Source organism: Drosophila sechellia, chromosome 3L (assembly GCF_004382195.2).
Source record: "Drosophila sechellia strain sech25 chromosome 3L, ASM438219v1, whole genome shotgun sequence".
In the NCBI taxonomy this organism is placed as follows: domain Eukaryota; kingdom Metazoa; phylum Arthropoda; class Insecta; order Diptera; family Drosophilidae; genus Drosophila; species Drosophila sechellia.
The window spans coordinates 2,848,988-2,868,021 of NC_045951.1; the positions used below are offsets into that span (position 1 = coordinate 2,848,988).

At 44.5% G+C, this 19,034-nt stretch overlaps 1 protein-coding gene across 4 annotated transcripts in view; it reads right to left on the reverse strand.

Annotated features, from left to right (window-relative positions):
* The window catches only part of LOC6610523 (DNA N6-methyl adenine demethylase), an 84,036-nt gene that overhangs the window by 53,429 nt on the left and 11,573 nt on the right, over nucleotides 1-19,034 (reverse strand). For all 4 annotated transcript variants that reach the window (XM_032718170.1, XM_032718169.1, XM_032718172.1 and 1 more), the window contains one exon: nucleotides 10,230-10,367. In XM_032718170.1, coding sequence (XP_032574061.1) covers nucleotides 10,230-10,367 — 138 coding nt within the window. The remainder of the gene's footprint in view (nucleotides 1-10,229; nucleotides 10,368-19,034) is intronic.

Here is a 19,034-nt window from a genome sequence, read left to right on the forward strand (position 1 = left end):
CACAACGACACAAAAAAAAAAATAAGCATCGAAAAAAATGCTGCACACAGACATAAAATATGCAAAATATTCAAATTTTCGTTTTTCAAGTGAATTGGAATTTTAAGCAAATGAAATGAGTGCGCCATTTTGGGGTGGCGGTTAGCTGAAAGGGTTGTTCCAAGAGCCCTTTTACAAACGTTAATGGCAAAATGGGAGTTGTTGGCTTCTTCATGGCAGGGCAACCAAAAACAAAAAACATTTGTTTATTCGTGGAGGCAGGAAGGAATAACTGCGGTTGGGGGGTTTCACCCTCCATTAGGAAAGTGATTAGAATCTTTACCGGGAATTCGAATTCAGTCATGTATTAAAGCATTTTAAATGGGCCGAATTCGCTGGCAAATTTTCAAAACTTATGAAAAATGAAAGGAGCAGGAAAACATTTATAGAAAGGTGGTTCAGGTGAAATTTTTTGTATTTGTGCAAGTATGTCAGGAATTTGTTCAAAAATTTATTCCTTATTTTAAATTTCATGAAATTCTTTAAAACAGTTTTGCAATATTAAAAACTGGAGGAACTCGATTGAAGTTACAATGAAAGATATTTACATTGCAAACAGAAAAAATATGAACAAAACGGCGGAAATGATTACGATTATTATTATGTTTGAAACCAGTTATAGCTAGAAACGATTTATAAAAACTTCAGGTTCGGCTAATTTCTTTATCAGGCGAATATTAAAAGCGTTCGAACCCTTCGATTTAGTAATGGTTGTCCTATGGTAACACCCCAAGTCCGTTGTCTTAAGGAACTTGTCAATCTGGCGACCAGTTCTGTGCCACACCCCTGCCACGCCCCTTTCTGGCCATCGCCCCGTAATTTACTGAAATTAGCTGAACGTTTCCTTGGGCCCGCTGCCTCTTATTCAGCCGCTCCCGCCCCTGCCACATGCCACGCCCCCTGTTTGGACAGAACGGGGCAGCTGGCTTTGCTTTTGCCGCTGCTCAAATATGAAAAATAATTTTTTAATTTGTTTGTTTTCTGTTTTCGTGCCGCCGCCGTGGCCCTTGTATTTTATTTTATTTCTGTTTATTTTTAGTGAAGCTTCAGACAGCGTGCAGTAAAATGGGATTTTCATTTAATGAATTTACTCTTGCCATTTTATTTGTTGTGGCATTATTTTTGTTTTTATTTGTACTTTTATTTGCCTTCCTGCATCGACGTCTTGTCGGCATTCTCCCATGGTGTTGCACTGTGTTGTGCTGGTGTGCTTTAAATATATAAATTATTAATTTTAATTTTCTGCATGCATACTTCAGTGCACAGCCAGGACATTCACACACACACACACATAGCAACGCCCTCGGAAAACTTGTTCGCACTTTGCCGCCCCTTGCCGCCCTTTTGCCCACTTTTCCCGCCTTGTCATCGTCATTTTGCCAGTGTTCTTTTGTGTCTGGCAATTAATTTTAAATTGGGCGTGCATACGAAAAATATTCGTAGTTTTCTTTCCATTTCCACCCGCGCACACAAGCACCCATTTTCCCGCGTGTGTGCGTGCTGGGCAAGCAAATGGCGGTTAAAAGTAAAAATACGCATCTGAATTAAATGAATTTCTGTGGGGTTTTTTACCGATTAATGCGATTTTGCTGCAGGACCTTACTGCTGGCCCGCATTGCAAGTAAAGTTGACGATTTTCGTTGGCTGTAATTAAATTCTTAAGAATAACAGGAACTGAATAAACAACACCTGGGAAGGCAATGCCTTGGAAGTTCCTCGACAGTTATGCAGGCTTTAAAAACCTTTAAGTGCCATGAATGTGGGATGCGAAAGTTTCCCCTACTTTTTACTGCTATTTACATTTGGCGCAACCGCAAAAACAAAACCATCAGTGGCAACAATCAGGGCCAAACGATCGGCAAAGTCCAGTAAGTTTTGCTGTTGCATTTACTTGCAGCTCCTTTATTTATGCGAATTATTTCGTGTTCCTTTTTTGCTGACTGTTTGCCATCGCTGTTGATTTTGGCTTACAAGTTGGCCCAGCCCAGGCAATAATAATAATAATAATAACAAGTACAGCAAAGCGGCCAATGTACAATGTACAACGCGGTGGTACAACGTCGAACTTTAATTGCATAATTATGTGCAGTTTGCAATTTATCATTTTCAGTTTTCCATGTTGTTGGCTTTTTTCATCTTCTTCAACTTCAGCTTTTTGCTATTCTCGTCGCTGCTCGCCTGTAATTTATGTGTTTACTTCTCATCTTTTCCCCCAACCCCTCTTTCCTACCCCTTTTTGTTGGCCTGCATGTTTGGTTTTCTTTTTGCAGCTTTTGTGCGGGAAAAACGGCCACATAAAATGCGAGAAACGATGCAGCTGAACTAAAATGAAACTTAATGCAGCGCAAATATTGAGAGTACTTTTTGCACATCTTCAAGTTTCTGCGTTTTCTGCTATTTTTATAATTGTTTGTTAATTCTTGTCTAACTTGTTTCGAGTAGTTTTGCTTTAACTGCTCTACTTGGTATGCACTTCTTGGCTTAAAGATTTTGGCTTATGCTATATCTTTTTATTGTATCCTTTTATGGCCTCCTGTAAATGTGTTTAAATTGAAAGGCTGCATGGTTTTAATTGATTTTGCTGTTGGCCGGGCTTATCTCCATATTTGCAGATCGCACAGATATTGCCCTTGATGTTTAATTTATTTCTTGGCTTGGCTCGGCCTAACCCTTTCACATATTGCTTTTGCCGTTTTACATTTAATTTTTTCGCTGCCACGCCCTTTGGTCGTGATCCCGGGGTGTGTATCTTGCATCCTCATCTCCGATTCTTGCGTGTCGGCCGTATTAATTATAATTTATGTTGAACTCTGGGCGGGATAATCGCCGAATCGTTTGAAGTCTGCGGGGGAGGTGGCGGGCGTGGGAACCGCATTGCTAATCAAGCAATTAGCGAATGCCATCAAATGTGCATTAGACAGACGAGACAGCTCCAGGACCAGACAGGACCCGCACCCCTCTACCCCGCCCCCTGTGCATTTTTGATTATGTCTATGACCGTTTTGGCAGTTTCGTCCAGTTTAGGTGGATAAGATAAATACTTATACATACAGAGAGAGAGAGAGAGAGCGAGTGGACGCCAGACAACCAAGAGAATCGCAGGAATATTGAAAAACAAAGAAAATTAGTTGCAGCATGTACGTGGCAAAAAGTTGACTCCGCCAGAAGACGCAGACGGGCAAAACAAAGCAGAATGGCCGGCAAAAAGCGTTCAACGGGTCGTATGAGCAATGCAGGCATTTTAAGGGTTGCAACTAATCGCAGACAAAGCCAGTCCTTGTGTGGGTGTGTTGGTGTGTTGGTGAGTCTGTCTGGCAGATTTCACATGTGAGTAGAAGGATACATTCCCGTTTTGATATAGACAGCAAGACTGCGGCAAAGAAGAGGGGATGAAGAGCTAAGAAGGTTGCAATTGGCCAACATCAAATGTGTGGCCGGGCAATTAGCCAAAATGCCCGCGTAAGTAGGCAATGAAAAATTTAAAGCTCTGCCCTGCAACTTCAAGGCAACTGCGAATAAATAAATTACACACACAAAAAATATCTATGGAATAATAACGGGAAACAACCCCCAGGAGCGCACTTAATGCATGCCAAAATTAAAGCGAGCGGCCCCACCCCCTCGCAAAACCACCCAACCTCAACACCACCGAGCTGAGCACTCAGACTGACACACAGATACACACACATACACACACATGGGGGCTGGAGGTGGGGTGTAGGTGGGCGGAGAGAGTTGGTTTATATAAGGCATTATAGACGCGCATTTGTGTGGGGGTGGCAATTGAAAAGCTTTACTACTGCCATCGTCATCGCCATCGCCACCTCCATTTCCATATACAACTTGCGGAATACCCCTTGATTTTGATAGAGGTATGCCGAAATATTCTGCACGCTAGTTATTTCATATTGATGTCTAAAGATTAGAAGTTGTAAAATGAAAAGTCATTGTTAAATTACTTAACAAAGTATTTGAACTTCCATGGTTAGTAAGATTAAGAAACTTCTTCAATCATTTAAATACAACTTCCTTAAAGAAGTTATATTATTCTAATTATATATATTATTGTGTTATATGGAGATTCTATAATGATATATGCTGACTTAAAAAACCCACCACATTCTGCACTTAAAAAGCTGCTGGGTATCAATTGAGTTCAATTTTCTTGCCAGTGTTTTGCCTTCATTTTCTTCGCTTACTTTTTGTCCAATATAGCAATAGGTATACGCAAGTACATATAGAAATCTATATATATTTGAGTGTATATATCCTTGAATGTGTGCGCTGCTATGTGTGTATGTGTCGCTGCCATGCACATTTATCAAGTGTATATAGAGGAAGCTGAAGCTGAAGCTGTAGCTGGCTGCCATTATGTACGGCGGAAGGACGGGGCAGTGGCGGGGAATGTGGCAAAATGGGGAAGTGGGGGCGGCAGTGGGCGGCTGGGGAGCGTAAGACAAGGCAGTAAACAACAAAAAATAAAGCACGCACACAAATACACAAGAAATTAACGAGCAAACGATTTTTATTGCAGTATTTTGTGCCTTAAAGCGCTTAATGCGATTTATGTTTGTGTGCGTTGGCTGGGTGTTGCTGCTTGCTGCCTGTGTGTTAGTTGAAAAATGTATTTTAAAAATGACAAGCTTCGAAAGTTGAAGCAATTTATGTTCATTTTAAATTGAATTTCAAATTTATTGCAGCAATTTAGCCTCTGTGTAAGTCTGTGCTGCAGTGTGTGTGTGTGCTTCTGTGAGTGTGTGTGTGGCTGTAAGCAGGAAACGGAAGTGCTCGTCCTTTTTGTGTTAGAGTGTGCGTTAAAAGTTGTAAATTTCATTGTAGCAGCCAAGAAAATTAATTAAGCAAAAAGACAATTCAAACGAAAAAATGTATGGCAAAAGTGAGCCTGGAAATCGAGTTGAAGTGTTCATTTGCCAAATGTCTCAAGCACACAGGAATGTCCTTAAATAATTAAAAGGAATTCGAAAAGCGGATGAAGAGAAGGAAATGGGATGGCGTTGGCAAAGGAACAAGCGAAAATCCTTTGAAGAAGGTCACTCAACTTGTTGGCCAAAAAGGAAACCTTTAGGGGCAGACGCCCGGCAGACTTGTCTGGCGGAGAAAAAAGGATAGCCCGGCAGAAAAAGGACATGCAAATGATGCCCCAAGCAACAGTTGATAAAGCAGCTAAAAGAACGCAGAAAAAAGGACTCCACAGAAAGCAGAAAGTTACGAGTCAGCCGCTCACAAAAGGTTGACGACACCAGCAAGGATGCGGTGGCAAGGACCTTTTTATATTTTTTTTATTTTGGGTTGACTGACTCTCAAGGATGTTCGAGCAACAGTGTTGTGTCGCCGGCCAAAAAGGGTCAAGTGCCCCGGCGCGTGGCGGAAGGACGAGCCACAGGACGAGGACTTCGTGCGGACGGCAAGGACATGAACCCGGAAAAGGGTTAAATTAAGCCCAAGCCCTTTTTATTATTAGACGAAGGCGTGCTGCCCGCTTTTTGAGCGTACTTTCACGGTCTCTCGCCGACCTTGACCCACAACGAACGCCGCAACCTTGACATTGGATCGTTCTGCTTTCCCTGTGCTCCTTTGCCTCTTTTTTATTTATTTCATTTTGGCCTTTTCCCCAGCCCTCTTGGCTTGGATTTCAATGAAGGTGCCGCAGGCGTGTCCCGTTCGGAACAGCAACAGCCACAGTGGCAGTGGCAGCAACAGTTGCGTGGCCCCTTTCAGCGCTTTCATTGTTCGACTTAAGACCCACACGGGATCTACCGCCCGCCCGTCCGTCCGTCTCTTTGGTCTTTCATGAACGGAAAAACGAGACGGGACAGGGGCGGTGAGAGCGGGCAGGAGCAGGGGAAGTGCCATGCCAGAAGGACAGGAGCGACAGCAGGACAGAGCCACCGCAGACAGGTTGCCCCGGCTCACGTGCTGCGTGTGCCAAAAGTCGCTCTGTCGCCGTCTCCTCTTACAGTTTGGGACACCAGCCAATGCACTGGGAGAAAGGCTAGGAAATATATGCATTTTAGAAAGGGAAACTAATTAATCAATAAAAGTGCATTTTGACTTCTCTAATGCAATGCCATGTCATATGAAGAGCACTAGTCTGTTTTACATACATGCTTCATATTTGCACTTTCCATTAGTTCAAATCCACATTTTCTTCCTGTGCAGCAAGTGTTGCTGCTGGGTAGCTGTTGCTGTTCCTGGTGTTGCTGCTGTTGCCGGTGCCTCCAATGCGGACAGTTGGACGACAAATTGTCTGCCTGCCGCCTGCTGCTGGCTCTTGGAACTCTTGGTGGTGGTGCTGCTGCTGCCGCTGCTGATGCCACGGGCCGTGGGTCTGCTTCTTTGTTTTTTTACGAGCTGTTTGTAAGCTCTTGTATCGCCATCGCACGTAGGAGTCCCCCTGGTGTTTCATGTTGCTGCTGCTGCTCTTGCTGCTGTTGCTGCTGCCGTAAATGTTGCTGCTGTCACGGCTGGTGGTACTGTGCCACTGAGGTAGCCAGAGCCATGCCAGCCGACTTGGCGCCGACATGTTGGCATTTACGTTTATGTCTGGCCCACAGACTGCAACTTCTGTTTGTTTTGGTTTTTGCCCGCCTTGCTTTTTGGTTGAGTGATGGCCAAGGTGTGGCCAAAGTCTTAAAAAGCCTTCGCTTTGACATTGGTCAGCAGAGGAGCGAGGAACCCGTTGAGCGGCTTTTCAGCGGGCGCCGCCTAATTAGACGTTAAGTGCACGAGTCGGCTGCCAATTGGAGAGGCACCTCCTCAGCCCAAAGCAACCTGCCCCTATTCCTGTCCCCCCTTTGCGTGCCATGTCCATGTCCAAACATTGTGACAGCCCGATTGCATCGCCGGGCATGTGTTGACTAATTGCCAGGGGCGCTGGACTGTGGTCGCTGGTCGGCGGCATTCGGTAGCTGGCTGGGATGGCCCCATTCCCAGCTTGAACAGCGCCAACGCCATAAAAAAACAAGAATGGTGGGTGGTGGTTGGTTGTGCAGGGGTGTAGGTTTGGAAAAAATGCATCGCGGATGTGCAGAACACCAAGCTACAAAGTTGGATTGTATGATATGACAACTAAAATGATTTCCATAGCTAATTTTCTAAGATACTCTTTTCTCCTAACATAAAATATTCCCTTAAATAGATTTAAAGAACTTTCATAAATGATGATAAATGTCTACAGATGGCATTCTTTTAATGGGAAACCCACTTCCTGCAGTACAGTGTTGTCCCCATTGGCCGGGATGACAAACACCAGCCGCATTCCGCATATAAGCCCATGTATATGCAGATTGGCAGTCAGATGGGAGACGATAAAGACCTGGTTAAAAATCGGGCGAGTGTGGGAAGTGCAACAAGTCGCTGTCGCTGATGTTGCCGTTGGCCAAAAGGACAAAGCCGACATGGCGACCCTGAATCGCCTGTGGAGCTGTGGAGCCGGACTATTCGAGGCCATCAAAGCCAAAACCCGACTCGACGCGGCACGGCTCCATTTCAACCCAATGCGACCCAATCCGCGACCCGGCTGGACTGAACAATGGCCAACTGGCTGACTGTCGGGCCAAAAATGTTGGTAACTGCACGCAAACATGAACATGAAGGCCAAAAGGTGCACGGAAAAAGGGAATTGATCCAAATTCCAACTATTTTATTATAAAGTTTCAAGTCTAAACAAAGTAGATGCGTAACAATTGTAATAATATTAACATATACATATATTATAATTAAATATTTGTGGCTTGAATTGGATTATTAACCAAATTGAGATTTATTTAAAAATACGTTTTGTAAGTGCTCTAGTTGATTAAAAGATATTAAGATATTTAGATTATTAGTTTTTAATTTTGAATTATTATTCAAAAGGCCCCATCCCATTTTTTTCGAGTGTAATCTGCGATGCCCAGGTCCGCGTTGCTGGCGTCAAAGCGTGCCGCCAGCGGAGTTTTGTGGAGTGGGGTTTTCAGCCAGGAGTGCACTGGCCCTGACCATGGAAATGTTGCAGCTTTCCGGGCTCGTCCTTGGCCAAATCCCAAAGCGCCGTGTGCCGTCAATGGATTTGCCTTTGCCGGCTCCTCTATTACTCTTTTTTCCATTTGTCCTATCGCACGGTGAAAGGTCGCGAGTGGAATGGAAATAAAGGTGGGCGTGCCAGGAGGATTTCCTGGCAAATGCAACGCGACCTGAATTCGGTGGCAACAGCAACAGCAAGGGAAAATGAAGTAGTAGCCGTGTTTCTGTTTCTGTGTCCGTGTCACTGGGCCACCAAAAACTTCACTTCACTTTCCCCCTGTGGAAAATTTGCCAAAGGAAAACTTTGCAAGTGTTGCAATCGGCGGGGGGAAATCCAGAGGAAAAGACAGAGGGCTGACGCAAAACTTGAGGAAATTTCTAGTGGTTTCCCCCCGACACTGCAACTTGGGAAATCAGCAGGCAAAGGACCAGGACAACCTGTTGCCATCTAGCTGATTTTATGGCCAGCGGAGCCACACGTGATACACATCCAGCTGGATGGGGATGTCTGCTTGCCTTTTTATGTGTGCCACCGCGGGGAGTCTCCAAGTAGCAGTCGCAGTCGCTGTGACGACATAATCAACGCTCCATTGGAGGAGACTTGCCTCCAGTCGCAGATGTTGCCACAAGCCCCTTGCCAAACAAATCGTTGGCTTAGACGGATGGCATGGGGATGCCACTCCCCTCCACTCCACGCCACATAAAGTGACGTGAGTGATGAGCCACAAAGAGGAGGCTGCTTCCACAGGGGTAACTCGGTGGTTGGAAGTGGATTTAATCATGAATGAAACTCATTACAGAGTCACAAGCTTAAAAATCTGAAACAATCTACTCATTCTCTTGTGATTATAATTACCACGACTGTCTACAGTGGTATCCCTCATTTAAATGGCACCGCAACCAATCCACAAGACCGTTGTGACTGGCACTCACTGTATTATGTAACATTCATTCACTGTATTAGCTTGTGTCATGTTTTTACGACGCTCCCGACCTTGAAATCGCAACGACATAGAGGACTGACACCGAGGACTGTTGCGTGAGCTGATGAAAGGGAAATCCCCTGTCCCGTCAAAGGTCAAAGTCACTGGCAGAGGCAGGGGCAGTGGCAGCCAGTGGTGCTTTCCCCGGTCTTACCCCAAGAAAGGCAAAGGCAAAGTCAGTGAGTCGTCCCATGGAGAGTTTCCCGGCGCAACGGATGCGGAGTCGGAGACGGGAAAAAAGCAACAGAGACCGAGACCCAGACCCAGACTCAGACCCTCGTCGTGGCAACAATAAGTAGCTGGGTAGCTATCCTCTGGGCTGCGGGCCCTCAGCTCTTTGCTGTTGGCTCCTGGGTCTTTTGCCTCTGGTTTCTGGCTGCTACGTGCGGCTTGTGGCTGCCACATCCACATCCACAATAGCACAAGTGGCACAAGCCCGCCTTTGAGCAAGTCAACACGGCGGCACAACTTTGTCTGCCCCGTTCGCTCGCCTGTTATTTTTTCCATTCTTTCTACTGCCAGGTTTTTATGGTGGTGACCCCCAGCTACGTGCGGTTGGTGGCCTGCGGCGGAGATTATGTCTGGGATGTCGGGGAATCTCTGCTGCCGGTGCCGTGGCTGGGAACGCCACTTTGACTGGATCTGGAGTTGGGAGTGGGACTGGGATTGGCTTTCGGGGAAGCCGACCGACCTGGGTTGCTATGACCCTGCACTCAAAACAACTCGGTCATTTTGAATATTTTACTCCACAAAATCATTTGTATAAAACAAAGACTTATTCTTACTTAAGTCCACAAGCCAACATTTATTGAGTTGACGAAATTAAGTCCTGCATATGAAGTGGACCAATCATTTCTCTCAGTGTATTGGCCTGAACAAACAAAGCAAGTGGCGACGGGCATGATGACGTGGAAAATGTTGTTGCGGCATGCCGTTAAAAAAAAAAACTGGTGGTCCGAGAAGGGGTCTGGGTATCTGGGTAAGTGGAATCTGGGGCTTGGGGCTCGGGGTCTCGATGTGGATGAGGGTCTGGCTTGGAGTATGAGGAATGGGCCTGGGCAATCCCTCGACCGCAGACAGTCTGTCTGCCAGTGTCGTCGCGTGACTTAATTAGTTCCCATGAATAAAATGCGAAGAGGTGGGCTTTCGGCTTGGCAATAAAGTCAAAGTGACGTCACTTACCCCAGTTGTTGGTGTTCCATTGCCGGCGGCGATACCTGTGGCGTTAACCGATCCATTTCCGGAACCAGATGACTTTCCTTTGCCTCGGCCGCGTTTCGAATCGGGTCGAACGGGCTGACCATCAGCACCGAACACGATCTAAAACAAATAAGGATATTTGAATTTATTTTCGTGATAATATATGAGAAATGTGTAAAATATATTGCAAGCTATCAGCATGATTGAATTTGTGGAACTTTATTATTCCGGAGATGCCCTATGCATAAGTATTCCTAAAGTCAACACACATGTAGTTAGTTAATACATGTAAAAATAGTTTTTTACATGCGGAGTAAGCTATTTAGACACAAACCAAATTTTGGTACAACATTCACCCTATAGAGGGCGCTCCAACGGTCGAGGCATTTTACACTCATTGAAACGGCCATCTGGCGGCAAAGTTAAGAACTGCTTATGTAGCTTAGGTTGGCCGCTAGATGGCGCTCCACGTAAGAGGAATGTAGAATTTCAATAGGCTTCCCATAAAATTGCAATTTCAATACATACAATAATTTTGTTGTAATAAGAATAATAATCATTTTGATTATCAGTACAGATATCATATGTTTAGACATTTTTAACGTTAATTTAATGTAAACTTTATTTACAGTTTTAAGATTTGTTGAGCATATCGAGACTAGACGCAATTTGCAAAATTTTCCGTATAGGTAACAATCGAATCAGCAGCACATTTTTCTAATTGAGTTAACCGAATAATATTGCTTGCCTATGAAAAAATTCCCTTAAATTGATCTGCGCATCCTTATTCCCACCAATATAATTTCTTCTCTCACATTCTCAAAACTACACATTTGAATAATGACATTAAGCCACAGAGGAAACTGGCTGCCAAATTAAATTACTTTAAAGTAAAATAAAGCATATGGATATCAGAACCATAGATAATTCCAATAAGCATGAAACAGCCTGCAAGTAAACCGCCTGTTGGACCAACTCCGAATCTATTTCCGGCGCGGGGTCATAAATATCAGAGCCGCGGAAAAAGAGCCTGAGACGCGATCGGGTCTCAGAAGAACCATTAGGCAAAGTGCTGGGAAAGCGGAGAAGCGAACGGTAAAGTCGGAAAACTAAAATTGAAAATGTAAATTATGGATGCACATTTGAGTGTGTGCGCAGGCGTGCCCAGCTCCACATTCGTACCAAAATAGATCGACGAGGGCCAAGGGGAAACGGCGGGGCCGACATATGGATCCAAATCGGATCCAGACAGCTTCGCAGGAGTGCCTGCGGAATGCTCTTGTCTGATGCTTTTCGGTGGCTGATTGACAGCCGCTGCATCTTAACGGTAAATACGCGACGCCATCATAGACACTGTGAGAAAATTCGGGAATATACTCTACATTCCAGATTCTAACTTCTTCCTACGTTAAAACTAATAAAAGAAAAAACAAGATATTGCAAATGCAGCTTCCAACGTTGGTTCATCTTATCACGTGTGCTATTTGTTTTATACCAACTTTTTTCTCAGTGACCTCTTCTCTCCCCAAGCCAACCCCAAGCGGTATATGTACACCACTGCCATCTCAATCGCCAAGCTGCATTTACATTGTTGGCACGCGCAGGCGCGCACACATGTTGCAAGAACGTCAACCTTTTGGGGGGCGATCAGGGAGCTGGGAATCGGGGATCAGAGGATCGGATCCGGGGAACTGGGAACGAAATGCGTCTGCGTACAGGGATCTTTTCAATTTTAGCAGCAGTTGTCATTTCGGAAGCAATTATTTTAATGCACAGCCAAAGTAAGAGTCACACAGTCGCAGTTGAGAGCGTGCCAGAGTTGCAGCCCCCCAATGATGAAAAGACTGCCACAAGATTGGAAATGGAAGATGGAGACGATGTCACTGGGACTGAGGATTGCTGCTGGAGTCTGGTATCTGGTATCTGGGATTACTGCGAGTTGGGGTTGCATTCGGTGGCGTCTAAATTTAGTTGCTGCCTTCGGGAGCTCTTGAGGTGTTTTCGGGTGAAACCGATACGACAAAGTTACGTACAGTGTGGAATCGGTACAGTTGTGCCCGGCACGCATAAGTCTTGCGAGTTTAAAGTGGAAGGAAATATTTCAGAGGTGAATCTGAACGATTCCTAAAGTGGAAATCCATTTTGTTCGTTCTACTCAAAACTTTTGTTTTGTAAAGTTCATTTTATCCGTGATTGTTTAGGATATTGTTTAGAAAACTACTGAATCCGAGCTATAAATCTTTCTTATGTATTTTATACTGGCAGCCTTGAATTGGTTAATTAATCATTTAGAATACTTTAGCTTTATTTAATTGAGTAGAAAATTGGAGAAGGCGCTGAAAGCCAAGTGATTACAAAAAACTTTTTTATAAAGAGCACAAATCAGATTGGCTACACACAATATCATCAGCTTCCTTACTAATAAAATTATCATTCCCAGCCACGTCAATAAAATCGCCGCCATTCAAGAAATCCAAACTTCCCACCAAAGCTGAATAAAGCTGAATACAGACCATCTCGACTTTAAGAAGCGCCGAAAAGGCCGTAAAAACAAGGCCAACGACCTGCAAAAATAGGGCGAAAAGTAGGCAACCCAGAAAGCACACAAAGAAACGTAAAAAAGGGAAACAGCCCTGCAGACGGAGAAAGAAAAACACATGCATAAAATCCTGAGATGAAAGCTTCGTCAGTTCCTCGCCAAAAAAATCGATGACAGTTTATGAGCCTCGAAAACGAAACCTTCTTTAAATCAATTTTTTCGTTGCTTCCTGTTGAAAGGTTCCTGGAGCCAGGCTTTTTTCAATTAAGTGCAGTGTGTTTTTGTTTTTGTGCCGACTTTATTAGCGCCAACAATGGGAAAACACAAAACGCATGTCGACTTAATTGGGGCTATTAGTTTTTATTAAACGGAAGGCAGGTGGCAGCTGCTGCGATGCCATAATGAGCAGCTCAAAAAGCCCGTCGGTGGTTCACTTATAGAGTGGACAGAAGGGAGGTGGAGTGCTGCTCCTGGGGCTCTCGTAACAACGGGAGCCGAGCAACAGGTAGCCCCCATTTCGAATTTAAGTTAACCGCACAATGGGCCACACGCACACTGCACAAATGGGCCAAAAAGCGAGCACTGACCTAGGCCAATTGGGTTTGTGGTAGGATCCGGATCCCAACCACATCGGGAAAAGTCTGCGGGGAGGGTTCGCTTTTTATGACACAATTTTTGGGGGGCGAAGCCACTGGAGAATAATCACAACAACAGCAGCAACCCCTCGGCATTTCCCTCCCCTCCTAATGAGCCATAAAAAGTTTGCTTTATGTGTGCTCCAGAGTTTCGGCAACCCTTCTTTCGGGCTGATGTATTATAAAGCTACAACATCGAGCCACTCAACGGCTCCAATTTTGGCAGGCACTGCGTGAAAATAAGAGGTAATGAAATATAGCTTGACTTACAATACTTAAACTTCATTTCATAGTAGTTAGCTTGGAATAGAATACATAAATTCCTTATCTTCAGTGGAATGTTTGAGTTTGAATATTGAGAGCAAGCCAAAGTTAGAATGGCACACCCTAATCCCAATTCCCAATTCCCAACCTTGACCTGTGTCAAAATAAAGCCTTAATTACTTCCGCGCCAAGGACAACCCTTTTTTGGGAGCAGTCAGCCTCCGGGAAGCGACATCGATTTTCGTAGGCAAAACATTTCAAGGTTGTCGTACCCGGAAACCTCACAACATTCGCCACCTTGAGCCCTGTTTATTTTGATTATCACTTTCGTGGGGGAGGCGAGAGCTTCCTGATTAGCCCGGCGTCCTTGAAGTCCTGCCGCAAATTCTGTCTGGAGAAATTCTTGACGAGGATGAGGATGAGGGCGACGACGATGATGATGATTCACCAGGGCCAAGGCCTGTTGGATTTGCTTTTTATGGCTTATATCCCATTTTGATTGCGGCTGTCAGACTTTTCTCTTTCTCTTCTGGTTTTTCGGGGGTTGACTTCCTTCATATACACGTCCATGTACATTTGTACTTTTGGACGAGGGTGAGTTTCGTTTCATTTGGCATTGTAATTGCAGCCACCCCTATATGTATTATGTATTTGGATAGCCAGCCGGATACATACCTACGTATCTGCTTTCTCTGGGGGCGAGATGCGTCATCGGACGATTTGTTACACGTAATTTAGATGCGAAATTTTCAATGTCAACCTCCCCCTCTTCACGATTTCGGTTTGCGCCCCCTTGAGATGTAACCGTTTTGATATGTGCTAAAAAGCTCACTTCACAAATTTATCAAGGTCAAGTTCAGAACGGGGGAGCGCTCATTGTTTGTTGGGGTAGCGGAAAAAGCGGAAAAGCATCAGCCAAAGTCACAGGCCACAAAATGAGTGATAAAAGGGGTAAAGCACAACAAAGGGCATTCGGTTGCCTTGTGACACAATTCGAGGGTCTGCTTTTGGATGGTTTGGGTTCATTATGACCGCTAGAATGGGGGAGAACCAGCATCGGAATCTCCGTGTTAATTGAGCAACTTATGCTGCCAATGCAAAACAATTGAGGTGGGAAACAATTGTGCCAAGGTGAAGCCAGGACTCGAAGGTTTCCCAGGATTATTGTTCTGCGGGTATAAAGGAATAGCATTTCATATCTATTGAATTTTTAGACCTTTTCTGTCGATTCTTGGTTAGAGAACTGTTATAAGATTAACCTATTGCAGCGAAAATCATGTACGTAAGTCATGTTTAAATCAATTGTAAAACTTAATAAACACAGAGCAACTAATTGCCATGGCTTGTTATTAAAATTAAAAACTTTCTCAATTAAGCTGAGCACCTCTCGATGCCCAATAATCAAGGACAGCTGTGCCATTTGGCCGAAAATCCCCAGGAGAGCCGAAGGACAAAAGAACGGAACTTAATTAGTTATATTCGACTTGGTTGGGACTGCAGATGCGTGCTAATGAAAGTGCATTAGCCCTGGGACCTGGACTTGGTGGCAGGACTAACCAAGGATAATGGACTGTGGATGCTGCCGAAGGGCTAGTACTCCCACTGAAAGTGAGCAAAGTGAGGCGAGCGAGCAGAAAAGAATTAATTTGAAATTCCATTTCGTAGATTTAATTGAGTTGAAATCAAATTAAAAGCAATTTATTTTCAACCCTCATTGCGAATTTTTTCCTTCTCTCCCTTTTCGATGTTCCACGCACACGCACGCACTATCATACCACACTCCACCCACTCTGTTCTTCTCCATGCTATTCTCTATTCTCTAGTCACTCTGCTCCTTTTTTCTCAGTTTTCCAGCGTTTCTGGTATTTTCCAAAAGTGCGTGGTCCATCGACAAGGAGTGGGGTGAAAAAATTCAGACTCGTTTTTGGGGTTGCAAAAATTTCAGCGCCTGCATTGCCACAGGAAAATCGATAAAAATGTGCCGGTGCTGTGTGCAAAAAGCGAATTCATCCTCTATCCTGGAAAAAGGATATAGGAGAAGGCCTCATCTCTCTATCCTCCTGCTGATTGCACTTCTCGGCAGTCCCTGTGATATGGCATTAATTTTTAATTCGTCGCATGAAATCCAAAAATGATTTATGCTCAGCTCGAATCGCAAATTAAAAAACCATTCCCATTGCATATTCAAATAGCAGCGGGTAAAAAACCGGCCAAAGTGCGGGCTAGAAACTTTTTGCGACCACTGTGGACCGAACAAGAAATGCAAATAATGCATTTCGAGTTGACAGCGTCCAAGTGAGAAGGTGGGGGCGGCGGCTGATGAGGGGGCGTGGCACAGCGCTTCAAATTGCATTTGATGGAGCCGCAGAACGCGGTTCGCGTTTCTCTTAGCCACCACCCTTAAAAGACTGACCATTAAAATGCATTAAACGGAAGTAAAGCATTTTGCACACTCGAAGATCAAAATACTCTGAATTCCACAGTTTTTAAACCTAATTAATAAAAAAATAAAATCATATTTGATTATTAACAAATCGGTATTATCTATTAAATCCCTGCTGCATAATGCATAAATTGCTCCCTAATGACTGCCAATCGAGTGATAGAATTTATGGACTCCGTGGACTTCTTTCAGGGCATATGAATTGAAAATAAAATTCAACAGCGCGCTTTGGCAGGAGAAATGTTGTTTAATTTGGCAGCAGCAGCAAAGTTTCGCAGCAGCATCAGTGGCAGCAGTGGCAGCTGCAGTAAAAGTGGCTTTTGTACGTGCAATGACCTACCAACACATAAAAAATGCAACGCGAAGGCACGAATCGCGCGCTAAAATATGCAAAGGACGATGAGGATGAGGACGAGGATGAGGATGTCAGAATGCCAGGATGCTAGGATGCCAGTGCCAAAGATGTTGCCTTTGCTTTCGCAGGCCCCAAGGCAAAAGTTTCCCAGCAGCTCTATTTGCAAGGACAAACTTGGGGTCCGGGGTCCTGCTTCTGGTGCTTGGTCCTTCGGCTCCAACTTCAATAATAGTCAAGTGCAGTGAAGCGTTTTGCCAACTGCAAACGTCCTGGTTGCTCCGGGTCTTGCTACCCGTTCCAGCGAGATGAAATCAAAGCCCAGCTTCCACCATTTTATTTGGCATTTTCTTCACTTTTTCTTTTTCTCAGCGCTTTCTCTCCACCTTCTTTTTATTTTTTTTTTATCCTGCAACATCCTTTTGGCCAACACGCATTTCCCCCCATTCGCTCGTTCGCCACTGCCACTGCCACTTTCTCAATGTGTGAGAGTGTGTGCGAACTTTGCATTTACCCTTGGCAAGGACTTTTGCAGCGAGTGGAAAGCCAGCGAAAGCAAAAAGTTTTATTTGCACAGTTTTCTTTTTCTTAAACTTTTGTTGTGAAAATCACCTCCCCCCGCCCGGCGTCAGAAACTGCCAGCTTGCAATTTGCTCAAACAAGTCTAAAAATATAAATGTATGTACGTGCTTATGTACACGCTAGCTATGTACTACATGTATATGCTGCTCGACAAAAGCTGCCGCAAACGGGGGAAAATTGTAGCATGCTTTTGAGCGCTCGCTTAGAAAATTTCCTCCACTTGCCAGCTAAAACGAGGGAAAATGGAAAATTTTTATAATTAACAGCGACAAAGTAGCACAGCAGATGCAGATGCAGATGCATCGCAGCATCTCAAACATGGCGAACATGGCAAACATCGGCTGTTTATCAGATGGGGCAAGATGCCAACGAAGGCTATGGTAATTTTTCTATATTTTCCTTTTTCTTCCACCCCACCCCCACCCATCTCCATTTCCCCGGCAGATTTTCCTTTTGGGGTGCCAGTCGAAGCAAGACTTCTGGTTTTTCCCCTATTTCCCTCTGCGGCGGCCTGTGAAATGCAAATATTTATACCAACTACTTGAAAACGCTGGGGAAGAATGGCAAGTGCCTCACGCGCAAAAGTGCGTCATCCTGGGCCACAGTGAATATCAATTAAGTGCAATTCGGCATCTCGACACTTTGCCGACTCAAAAGAGCAAAGATGTGGGCCCAAATTAGCCGGCTTTTTGGAAGGGTTCACACCGCTTTGATGTGCGTTTGATGTAAGGATTTCGGAGTGGCTCACTTGGGAAAGGTCCTCGAATTGAAAGCGCTTCTGGCCAAGTCTTAATCGAAGGATTGGATTGGAAACTAGAAATAATCATTAAACCGCATATGGAAAGTTACTTAATTAAACTGTTGTCTGACTACATAAATATCCCTCATCGTGTGTGCCGTTCACCTTATCACCTCTTCACTGTAATGCCGACAGGGTTATGCTCTGAAGATTTGAAAAGAGGTGCGGAAAGGTGAGGAGTCCGGGGTTTCAGTCAAGAAGCCATTGCAGTGCGTTTCTTTCTTCCATTTTTTTGCAGTCCTCTTCTAGCTGGTGTTGCTGTTGCTGCTGTTGTTGTTGTGCACGCAATGTGCGTAGGGAGAAAGCTTGAAAGCAGCTCGAAAAGCTGGAGAAAGTGGCAAATGGTTATGTATGTGGGCCTGTATTTGTGTATTTGCACATGTACCGCTCGCTGTAGCTGCTGTGTGCGTGTCGAGTTTGTTATTCTCCCTCAGCGCGAGCTTCCTCTTATTTATCCTCATCCTCCATTTTTTTCATTTTTTTTTCTTTCAAAAAGCAGTAGGTGGGTGGGGTGGGTGTGTGCGTGCATATTTATGCGTATTTGTTTGCATAGCTGATGATGTGCCAGCAGCAACAGCAACAAGAACGCTTTGTGAGTGCGTGCCAGCCGCATTTCCCCGCAGAGGTCCGCCCCGGCACCCCTTAACCCACACTTAGCCCCGGTTAAGCCCTGCTGTTAACCCCCTCCTAATCTGCACTCCTAATATCCTTTGGGGGCGCCACTGCAATTAGAAAACTTGCATCGCAACTTTTTTTGCGCCAACAGCTTGTAATGCAATGCGCTAAATTGTTTGATATCACACCAACATGCGCACACTGCGAAATGCTAAGTGCAAAGTCCTGCTCAGAAGTTTAAGTCCTGCACAGACAAAAAGGACACTAAATCACTTATTACTTCTGATATAAAAACATATCCGAGGTTGTTCGAAATGAACTTGAAAACGCACGCCGTTCTTCAAGATAGATTATCTAGCTAATGATAGTTTGCCCTTAAATATAATCATGGCTAAGTTAAAACATTAAGATCAAGCAATCCTTATGTAAATATTATTATTCATAACATTCAATCTTCAATGAGTTTCCTTCAGAGTATGCCCCTATATTTTTCAGTGTCCTTTAAAACTGCCAGCTACGTGCTGTGAAATTTTTCCAGCGCATTCATGTTGCACGTAC